Here is a 12,314-nt window from a genome sequence, read left to right on the forward strand (position 1 = left end):
CTGTGAGGGAGGGGCGTCCACCAAAGGAAAACTAAGAAACAGAAAAAACTTCATCACCAACAAGCTGGACATCCACTCAGAGACCCAATCTTAAAGTCAGCAATTACAAAGATGACAGGTGGGTAAATCCACAAAGATGGGAAGAAACCAGCACAAAAAGGAGGAAAACACCCAAAATCAGAATGCCTCTCCTCCTACAGGGGATTGCAGCTCCTCATCAGCAAGGGAGCAAGGCCTGATGGAGAATGAGTGTGACGAATTGACAGAATCAGGCTTCAGAAGGTGGATAATAAGAAACTTCTGTGAGCTAAGAGAACATGTTCTAACCCAATGCAAAGAAACTAAGAACCTTGAAAAAAGGTTTGACAAAATGCTAATGAGAATAGACAATTTAGAGAGGGATGTAAGTGGATTAATGGAGCTGAAAAACACAATACGAGAACTTCGCGAAGTATGCACAAGTTTTCACAGTTGAATTGATCAAGCAGAAGAAAGGATATCAGAGGTCGAAGACCAACTCAATGAAATAAAATGGGAAGACAAGATTAGAGAAAAAAGGGATAAAAAGGAAAGAGCAAAGTCTCCAAGAAATATGGGACTATGTGAAAAGACCTAATCTACGTTTGATAGGTGTACCTGAATGTGATGAAGAGAATGAATCCAAGTTGGAAAATATTCTTCAGCATATTATCCAGGAAAACTTTCCCAACCTAGCAAGACAGGACAACACTCAACTCCAGGTAATACAGAGAACACCACGAAGCTATTCCTCAAGAAGAGCAACTCCAAGGCACATAATCGTTAGATTCACCAGGGTTGAAATGAAGGAAAAAATACTAAGGGGCAGCCAGAGAGAAAGGTCAGGTTACCCACAAAGGGAAGCCTATCAGACTCACAGCAGAAACCCTACAAGCCAGAAGAGAGTGGGGCCAATATTCAACATCCTTAAAAAAAGAATTTTCAACCCATAATTTCATATCCAGACAAACTATGCTTCATAAGTGAAGGAAAAGTAGAATTATTTGTGAACAAATAAGTACTCAGAGACTTCATCACCACCAGGCCTGCTTTACAAGAGCTTCTGAAAGAAGCACTACACATAGAAAGGAACAACCAGTATCGGCCATTCCAAAAACATACCAAAAGGTAAAGAGCATCACCATAATGAAGAATCTACATCAATTAATGGGCAAAACAGCCAGTTAGCATTAAATGGCAGTATTTCACTCACATATATCAATATTAATCCTAAATTTAAACGGACTAAATGCCCCAATCAAAAGACACAGGCAAATTGGACAAAAAGCCAAAACCCATTGGTATGCTGCATCCAGACCCATCTCACATGTAAGGATACACAAAGACTCAAAACAAAGAGAAGGAAGAAGATTTACCAACCAAATGGAGAGGCAAAAAAAAAAAAACAAAAACAAAAACAAAAAAACAACAAACCAAAAACCAAAAAAACAGGAGTTGCAATTCTCTTCTCTGATAAAATAGACTTTAAAGCAACAAAGACCAAAAGAGACAAAGAAGGACATTACATAATGATAAAAGGATCAATGCAACAAGAAGAGCTAACGATCCTAAATATATATGCACCCAATACAGGAGCACCCAGATACATAAGGCAAGTTCTTAATGACTTATAAAGAGACTTAGACTCCCACACAATAATAGTGGGAGACTTTAACTCCACATTGTCAATATTAGACAGATCAATGAGATAGAAAATTAACAAGAATATCAAGGACTTGAACTCAGACCTGGAACAAATAAACTTAATAAACATTTACAGAACTCTCCACCCCAAATCCACAAAACATACATTCTTCTCAGAATCACATCACACCTACTTTAAAAGTGACTACATAATTGGAAGTAAATCACTCCTCAGCAATCAGATAGCATTTCACAGGTTTTAATGAAATATTGGTTGGCTGCTTGTTTGTTATTTTCTTCCCTTATTCCTTCCTGTCTCCATTGTTAAGCATAATTATTGGTATAAAAGAGGTTTTTAATACCTATTTTTAGACTGCATTCTAGCCTGAGCAATAGCGCAAGATTTCCGTCCTCTCTCCCTCTTTCTCTCTTTCATTCTTTTTTTCTTTCTTTCTTCTTTTATTTCTTTTTCTTTTTTTTTAAAAAAAGAAAAGAAAATCTGAGATTGGAATAAGTAAACAAAAATGGGCTGAGGATACAATTAGTGAGAGATAAGCCAAAAGAAAGGGGCTACAAGTGATCATAAGGAAGGGATACAAAGGGAAAAAGATTTATATGAACTCTATTTTTGCAACTTTTCTGTAGGTGTTAAATTACTTAAAAATAAAATGTAAAAAAAACAAAAACAAAAAAGAAAATGCCAATAGTATCAGCTCAAGTCTCTCCCCTTCTGGCCATCCTATCTAAAATGGTCTCCTTCCCAATATTGTCTATCTTCCTCTCATTTATTTACTTTCTATTTTATTATTTATTTGTTTGTTTTGAGATAGGGTCTCACCCTGTCACCCAGGCTGGAGTACAGTGGCATGATCTCACCTCCCTGCAACCTCCACTTTCTGGGTTCAAGTGATTCTCCTGCCTCAGCCACCCGAGTAGCTGAGACTACAGGTGCATGTCACCACTCCCGGCAGATTTTTATATTTTTAGTATAGATGGGGTTTTGCCATGTTGGCCATGTTGGCCTGACTGGTCTCAAACTCCTGGCCACAAGTGATACACCTGCCTGGACCTCCCAAAGTGTTGGGATTACAGGCATGAGCCACTGCAGCCAGCCTATTTACTTTTTATTATTGGCTGCTATCTAAAATAACACGTTTACTTATTTATTATATTGTGTATATTCTCCATAAAACAAAGCTCTAAGAGGGCAGGGATTGTGACTGTTGTCCATTGCTGTATCTGCAGTGTCTAGGATAGTAACTGGCACACAGAGAAAGAAACATTTCTATGAATTCAATTTCCAAAGAGGATGACAGAATAAAAGTTAGAAAAGCAGGTCAAGAGACAGAAAATGTCACTCCCAAACTCTTAAATTCTAACGATTTCCTCATTACAGTATATAAAGTGAACTTTTCATTTATCTAACATTTTAAAAAACTAAACACAAGTTAGAAGATGACAGGAGGCTCACAGGTTGCAGGCATAAAGTGCTATGGGTGGTTTGAGGAAGACAAACGCACACTGAGGAGTAAAGGGAACAGCTTCACAAAAGTTAAGTTCATCAAGGCCTTTAATGAACCCTTAGAATTTAGAAAGGCAAAAAGCAAAGGTGGGCCAGGCATAGTGCTGAGTGCCTACCATCCCACTGCTCTGGAGGCTGGGGCACAGAGATGGCAGAGGCCTGAAGTTCAAGGCTCTAGTGTGCCATGATCAAGCCTATGAAAAGCTACTGTGTTCCAGCCTGGACAACATAGGGAGATCCTGCCTCTAAAGGAAAGAGAAAAGAAAAATCAAAGTTGGGAGAATGAATTATCAAGAAGAAAGAACTGTGTGAGCAAATCCAAAAATGCAAGAAAGGAAGAAGCAAAAGGCAGAAAGAGTTCTGGTTTGCTGGAGCAATGAGTGGGTAAAAGGAAATAGGGAGAAAAAAGACTGAAATGGTGGGTTGGGGTTACATTGTGAATAAATGGTCTAGAATTCCAGTCTAAGAACCCCAGACTTTACTGGGTAACAACAGGGCCTTGCCCTCTGAATATCTGTAAATAGAGTTACTAGAGTACTGCCCTGCAAAACTCATCATGGAATTATAACAGAATTCTAGACTCTTAAGAACTCCAAGAAATCTTTGGGTTCATCCTGTGTAACTTTCCATTAATAGGAATTCTTTTGGCCCTTTCCCCCTCTGTCTTACATTTGAGTCCCCTGCCATCTGGTGATCTTCTATTTACCATCCAGGCTTTATCATGAATACTTCATGTGAAGTATTCATGAAGTATTTCATGAAGCCACATATTGATTGCTAAACAACTTCAGTAGTCAGAAAGCATTTCCTTAGGTTAAACTCACACGTCTTGGTCCAATTTCTACCCATTGCCCTCTTGCATAAAATGAAAAGCTTAATTCTTCTTTTACAGCATAACAAGCAACAGTCTTCTACCTGGCTGCTCTGCTTCTCAACACAGTAGCCAGTGATTCTACTAAAATCTAAACAACATTAGCTATTATTACTCTGCCCTTAAACAAAAGCCTCTGCCCCTGTGAGGCTGATATCAGCCTCTTCTCTCCCTGGTGGCTGCCCCTACTGACTTATAGGCCATTCTCCCATTTACCATGGCATTTGGCTCCTAGTCTTTCTCCACTCCTCTTCTTAAAATCTTGCACTGGTTCCCATTTCACTCAGAAAAGAAACCAAAATTATTAAACTGGTCTACAAGGACCTCCCACCCCCATCATCTTTGTCCATCTGCTATGCATAACTCTCCCCTTGATCCTGCGGCTCTAGCTACTGTGGTCCCCTCTTTGCTATTTCTGCAACATGCCTGGTGTCCTCCTGCCTGAGGACATTTTCAGTGGCTGTTTCTAGTGCTGAGAACTCCTCTGGTGTCAGCATGTTACACTTGCTCACCTCCTTCTTATCTTTGCTCAATGTTGCCCAGACCACCCTTTTAATTCTATAACTTTCTCCTACCACATTCTCACAGACGCTCCCCAAATCCTGCCATTTTTTTTCTCTATTGTCCACAGCACTTTCCATGTTCTAATACACTAGAGCCTTCTGTTATTTATTATGGTTACTAGTCCTTGTTGTCTCCTCCTACTAGTCTGTGGCCCTGGGAGGGCATGATCTCTGCTTGCCTGGGTTACAGGCATGCAGAACAAGGGCCCTCACTGAGCAGATGCTTATTAAAGATTATTCAGTGTTGATAGAACACGGTGGTACACTGAAACCTAACATGTCACATCTCCTTATCTCACTGGTCATTCCAAACAGCCACCCTCTCCTGTGCAGTGTTCCCATATTGCTTTGTGCTTTCTCTCCCCCGATCCAATCTGTTTCTTCTCGTCCTCCCATACTCATAGTGCCTTTTTGAAACTCAGCTTTGTGGTTATCAAGTGTCACTACATTCTCAGGCCTTGTACTGCATCCTCCCTCCCTACTTCTGCTTTACATGAAATCAGGCTCTCCCAGCAGGATTCTGATTCCCCTGGAACCTTTGGAAGTGGAGGCTGCACATTCTTTCATATTTCATACCCTTCAGGGTCTGAAGGTTGGTGTCCTCTTTGCTTTCATTGTAGTTCTCTCACTATTATTACTCTGCCCTTAAACAAAAGGTTCTTCCCCTATGAAGCTGGTACCAGCCTCTTCTCTCCCTGGTAGCTGCCCCTATTGACTTCTAGGCTATTCTCCCATTTACCATGGTAGTTGGCTCCTAGTCTTTCTCTTTCCCCTCTGACTTGTCATCATCTGGGGTGACTAAGAGGATGCTCATGTGAGTGACTCATCCTAGGCTCCCAATTCATGAACTGTTAATGGCTCAATCACAGTGACTTTCATCCACATTCACCCATCTCTATCCCCTATACTCATGGCCAAATCCAGACTATGTCATCCCCAAGATCTGCTCCACTTTTGACACCTGAAATCTAAATACGCTGCTTTCTCATCGCAATCGCTGTTACTTACACTGTGCTGCTTCTTTGATCTCATCAAAATCCCCCTTCCCCAGACTCCATTGCAGTGTCCTTTTTTGGCAGCCTCTTGATATTTCTACTTTGTTCTTGACTGAGCTTAGACATCAAGATCCATCACTTCCTGGGAGTAGCCACCCTAATCTTCATGGATTGTTTTTTTGTACTGGTTCACATAGTATAGTTTACATAAATTTGCAATAGTTCAAAAAAATCCCACAAAAATACCCCCAAACAACAAACCAAGGTCTTATTTTATGTAAAAATGGAAATAATATGAATTATCTACATTTAGAAAATTGTCGGGAACAGGAACACATCCAAGGTGGAGGCCCAATGAACTGTAACTTGTTTTTATGCTCTTACCACATGGTGGTGCCACTTTGGCTGATAAACGGAACATTTGCCATCTTTACTCAGGACCGTGTGAATCTCACTGTTGTTTATATACAGTGGAACTTCTGTAAGTGATTATGATGACTAATGTGCTGTTATTTTACAAACTCTGTTATTATAATTGAAAATATTTTTATATCCTACAACAGTATCTCTCAAGCATTCATTAAGCAGTGGTTCTAGTGATAGTGCTGAAAAACACAGTCCCCCAGAAACAGTAACACTGGAACAGACGTTAGTTGTGATAAAACATTATGAAGGCCAAATATCCACTATGACCTCTGTGTTGGTAATTTAGGTGAAAGCACTCTAAGAAATTAGAGCAAATGAAGAAAAAATTAAAAAGAACAGTAAAGTAAAAGTAAGCTGCAATGCTGTACATTCATGCATTCCCCCAAAGCATCCCCTTTACATCTTTTCTTATGGGATAATTAGCCTTGAAGTATGAGTTTTATATCATGAGACCGCTTCAGGAAAACATCTATCACACAGATGTAAACGCCTCTTCAAATACAGCATTTCCTCACCTTCTCCACAAAGTTAATCTCTCTCTACTACTACATCGCAGGCACGCAGCAGTCGTTCATTTTCCAGTTGTATAGCTTCGGCTAAGTTTCTTAATCTCACTGTACATCAGTTTCCTCATCTGAAAAATTAGGATGATACCACTACCCACCTCAAAGGGCTGTGGTAGGGACTGAATGAGCTCGATATAATACATTTAGAACCTGTGTGGCACTGAATCACACTGTGAAACACTGTATCAGCTACTGTTGTAATCAGCACCTTCTCATCAACTCTTGATGATACTTTTAAGGTTGAATTTGTTTCACTGGATTAAAAAAAAATAATGTGTCCCTTTATTGACAGTATTTGAGTTATAGTGCATGCCATGGTTACTTGTAAGATATACGGTGGTATGAAAGTATTAATGTTTCTTTTGCTATTTTCTTTTAAAAAGCTGTCAGAAACCTTTATCAAAGTTCTGAGGAGCCCTTCTAGTCTATGTACTGAGTAAGTAGCATGATTCTGGATAGGACCTGCTCAGACAGTAACATTTACATCAAGGGACACAGCAGTGTTAAGCGGACATTTCTTTAGCCATCTTACCTTCAGCCTGTCTTTGGGCAGTGCAACGACACCTTGCTTAATTATTTCCAGGACCCGTTCCACTGACAGCTCAGCTCCAGCTTGCAGCAACCTTGAGCTAAAGAAGGTGATCACCTGTAATGTAAAGTGTTATTTTTTAAACAAGCAGATGTATGAAATATATTTTTAGTAGATGCTTTTCTTACATGGTAGTCAAACTATCATGATTGCATTCCTACAATGACCTGGCTTTTAATTCACTAGCCCTCACCCAAATGCAGTTAGCTCTCTGTTGGATTTGACAGCTGAATCAGAGGCAACCCCTCAGTACCCAGGGCTGATTATTTATTTTGTGAATTAAGTAGCCTCCTGAATTCTCCTCTTTCTTGTGCTGCCCGACCTTGCATTTATATTTCATTTAGAGAGCAGTGTCCAACAGAAAAGTTAGGAGAAAGCTAAACCTTAAAGCCTATCACTTTCGAAGCTCAGTAGTAGCCCCTCTCTCTTTCTATTTCAAAAGGGCTTAACAGAAAAGGAATTTGAAGCTAATGGCTAAAATGATGTTTTGAAGATTATCTATGAATTTAATTTAGCCACATTTCCCTTACCCTGATCACCAGGGATAATGAATAGCAACCTATAATTACTTCTGCTTCATGTTATAGCACAGCTCAAAGTATGTAGCAAGATATTAACACAGTAGCGTTCTAGAGATAGCACTGTCCCTAAATATTTGTCACTAAAAATGAAAACATCATTTTTCAGCAAATTATTTAAAAAACCACAGTGTTCATAAAGCAAGAAGACTGCAGATCCCTTTTAAACTCAAGAAAATAACATTTAGATGTTTGTAGTCAGACATGCAAAAATATAAAAAATTATTGTGTTTTTGTCAAGTTGAGCATTACCTTTTATGTCTTCTATTTTATAGGTTAAATATATTAAGTTACAAACAATTATTCATAAACATTTTAATGCATTTTCTTTCAGAATTACTCTCTTAAATGTTAATTGTTTAAGGGTACAATAACTTTTAACCATTCCAGTGGAAAGTACACTATATTACATAAATGCCACTAAATGCTGGCGCCATGACCATTAACAAGCATGTGCCTCACAGTTCTGTGGCAATGAGTGAGAACAAAGGCAGCCCGTGACTAGTGACACTGCTTGTGATTCCAGATAAACCATTTCTTTATCTCAAGCAGTTTGCTGGCACCACTTGGCTCCTTTGCAAGTTGCTTATTTCGTCCATAAGTTGGTTTTTCAGTACGTGCCTATGAGCCTTGTTCCTCCCCATGTCGGATTTTAAGTCTTTTTGAGTTTCTGGGATTAATATTTGTTCACAGAGTTTACACGCAGCAGGTCCAGAAATTGGTTTCTATAGTATAGTGAATAAATCTTTGAAGAAAGACACAATACAGATAGCAAAACATAATAGATTAAAATCCTATTTTAAAAATATGCAACAACAAATACGCATATGAAATGCTTTCCTTTTGTGTAAATATCTTCATAGGTTGCAAACATGAGAAAAAGAATGGTTAACATGTGAAATGCTATTTTTGTTGGTAAAAATATGGTTTAATGGGTTCAATGTTAGCAATTTCATATGGGTCAACCTAACACCTATCCATAAAATTATCTACTTTGACCAAAAGACATTTAAAAAGTAGGAGCATATCTGTTAAAAACAGATAATTAAAAAAATTAAAAGTAGATGTTACAAATGTTTGAAGATTACTGACTGCTTTCTTTTTTCTTTCTAACATGTGCTCAAAGCTGACATTTCACTACTGGATTTTTGTTTTGTTTTGTTTATAGCAGTAGATAACATAAACAAGAAGTAGTTCTCAAGCATGGCTGATCATCAGAAGCAGCTGAGAAGCCTTGTGAAAGGCTAACTCCAGGGCCTGGTCAGGGACCTGCCATTATACATCAGGCTCTCCAGGTTATTTTGATGATCAGTCAGAATCTAGACCAGAGGTCTCCAGACTTTTCAGGTTGTACACATCTACAAGTAAAAAAATGAGGATGTGCTTGCAATATATGTTCTAGTACGTTCTAAATCATACAATATACTACAGTACTGATATTTTATATATTATAAAATATTCATAAAAATAAATGTAAACAAATGAGATAAAGATAAAATTAATTAGATTTTAAAAAATCAATGATATAAAACACACTTTTGTACTCATTAAAATGTTATTGAAAATAATTTGGGTAATTAGTTCTATGTCCCACAAATCACAGCGGTTTCACAGAACCATCAGCAAGCACAATATTCACCCACAGTAAGATGCATTGTTTGTTACAGTGAATATAAATCCAGAGTGCTAACAGTCTTCCTGATATATTTTATGGATCCATTTCTTGTGAGATTAGGCTGGTTTGTCATTGTTTTCCCCCTGTAATGTGGCACTTGTTCTAGGAGGAGGGGGATGTCAGCTCTGCCATTTTCTTTTGTCATATGTGCTTATATTTTTCTATCACCTTCAGTCTGTGGGGAAACACACTATTTCGTGAGGGTTTAATTAAATCCTGATACTGTAACCAGGAACACATATACTACACTAAGCTTTATGTGAATGAACAGGTGAGCTCATGTATGCCAAGCCCTACGAGTTGAGGAACTCCTCCTATCTCCTCCCTCGGGATATCTGGAGTACTGAAGCTGACACAGATCCTGGCACATTGTAAAGGCCAATACTATTAGTAAAACTAAATCTCTTTATTTTTAGATGAATAAATAAAAGCTCTAATATTTTCTTTCCATGCTTCTATGGACGAACTGTTAGTGCAACCTCTGGGGCATGTGCATCCACCCCCTTTGATAATCACTAATCTAGATAACAAAATGCACATAATCAAAGCTAAACAGAACTTACAGTATTCACATACTACTCAAAGACATGAGAAACCAACAAAAGGGAGCGCACTTACGTGTCACACCAGCAAGAAAAAGTAATGCAATGACAGTTTTGCTTTGTTGACTGTGGCCTCCACTGGCTTTCCTCTAAGCCTCAAGGAATTTCCATTTCCACTGGGAAAGCTGCAGAACAGGCATGAGGCTCGGTTTCTAACTAAATTCCTTTTCCAAACTGGCTCTCATTCGTATGTTTTAAAGCTGACATTCTCATGTTTTTGCATTCAAACTCACTCTATTTTAGAAAATGATAAACTACCACTTGCAGAAGGGAAGTATAATTTATGTACCAAAAACAAAGGAAACAAATCTATCCTGAATGTTTATTACGGACAGTGTGCTGTACAAACATTATTTATTTAATTCTCATAACAATTCCATGAGGCTGATAAAAAAATCTCTGTCCTACAGAACAGTGAAAAGGATCAGAAGGACAAGAAACTAGACTGGGCTGACCCAGGCAACTGGGAGGAGCAGGACTCTAGCTCGGATATTTCTTCTTACTTTATCATGTCTCCAGCAATTTCTACATAACAAAATGGAGCATTAGCTTGGTTTTTCAAAAAGAAAATATCTGAGTGAAAGGTATAAGTAGTTTAGCCAAACCTTTCAGATGTTGTCTGACTGCAACACCAGCAAAGAACGGGAAACAATTCATTCAAAGATATGAGCTTCTATTTTCTACTACCGGGTTATACTTTTGCACATAATAGTACTTTTAGTGATGATGATTACAACAGATGTGTGGCTTTTATCAATTTGTACAGCAACCATTAAAACTGTTCAAACAGATGAACTTTTATTCCTCTGAAAATCTCTGCATGAGACACAGCCAAAAACAGAAAAAATTTAAGTAAAACCTTTAGTGAAAGTAGGAATGAATGCTTTGTCAGTGTAACTCGACAACCTTTCAAAGGAAGGTACTTTTTCACAGTGCTTGTTTTACAGCCCTCCTCTACCTACCATATTTGGCTGCAACTCATGAAATCCAAGTATAGCACATTACCTTCCATTATGCTGTTAGCTTTGAGCAGTGATTGCCCAATGTCATATTCTGATTAATCAGTTGTATACTTTGAGTAATGTCTATTCACATTTAACCACTTGTCATGAAACCAGTGAATAATTATTATTAATAGATCACAGATTAATAGAAACGAGAAGCTTTTCTGGAATAGAGGAGGGTAAAAAGGAGCTAATATGTGGTTGTCAGGCAAACATACTTGCTTGCTAAAAATGGCCACTCTCCTAAGAGGTAGAAGTAGAGAGCTAAGTTTTTTAAGACAACAATAGATATGTAAAATTCATATATATTTCCTCATTGACTTGAGTTTTCCCTTAAGTTACTGTATTTTAGTCAATACATGTATTGACAGCCCATTCATCGGAGGAGCTCTCTTGAGGATTTGCCAGGGAGATAAATGGATGATACCACTTTCTTCCTTCAAGAAAGATGCAATATAATTTGGGAAATAAGATCAAACCTGAATAATTAGAATAGATGTCATGGTAAAGTGGACAATGAACTACTCAAATTCAAAAGGCCTAGACTTGAGTCCTGCCTGTGATATTTACTAGTAATGTAACTTGAAAACCACTCAACATCTAGACATAGCATGATGAAGTGGTTTACAGAATGTACCTGGTGTCGGACTGCTTAGGTTTAAATCCTACCTCTCCTTATAATATCTTCAAAGTGACAAATTTACAGCATCTACTGCATAGGAACCAACAATGATAATGGGGCAACTTCATCATTCTGCCAATGAGAGTACTGATATACACCTAATAACAATAAGAGCTAACGTTTTGTGAGCATTGGCCACGTGCAAAGCACTTCCCGCTGTGTAGACATGAACTTATGTAAGGCTATACATTTCTCTCTGAGCTTTTGCTGGGTCCCACAAATTTTGATACGTTGCATTTTCATTTTTGCTCACTTTAAATGTGTTCTATTTCCCTTGTAAACTTCTTTTTGACACATGGGTGTACTGTTCAATTTCTAAGTATTTGGAGATTTTCCAGATATCTTTCTTATTGATTTCTATTAAATCATTTAATTTCATTGTCAAAAAAAAAAAAAGTACAAAAAACAAAAAAGGAATTGCAGGAAGATACAGACAACCCCATAATTGGAGAAGTCAACACTTCTTTCTCAGTAATTGATACAACAAATAAACAGAAAATTTGTAATAATACAGAAAACCCAAACAATACTAACCACCAACTTGATTAGTTGACATTTATAAAACATACCACCCAACAA

The 12,314-nt window shown here is 37.9% G+C and overlaps 1 protein-coding gene across 10 annotated transcripts in view; it reads right to left on the reverse strand.

Moving 5' to 3' along the window:
• DYM (dymeclin) overlaps positions 1-12,314 on the reverse strand; it is a 481,767-nt gene that overhangs the window by 52,030 nt on the left and 417,423 nt on the right. For all 10 annotated transcript variants that reach the window (XM_035271024.3, XM_035271019.3, XM_035271021.3 and 7 more), the window contains one exon: positions 7,138-7,251. In XM_035271024.3, the coding sequence (XP_035126915.1) occupies positions 7,138-7,251 (114 nt within the window). The remainder of the gene's footprint in view (positions 1-7,137; positions 7,252-12,314) is intronic.

The sequence above is a fragment of the Callithrix jacchus genome, chromosome 13 (genome assembly GCF_049354715.1).
Source record: "Callithrix jacchus isolate 240 chromosome 13, calJac240_pri, whole genome shotgun sequence".
NCBI lineage: Eukaryota > Metazoa > Chordata > Mammalia > Primates > Cebidae > Callithrix > Callithrix jacchus.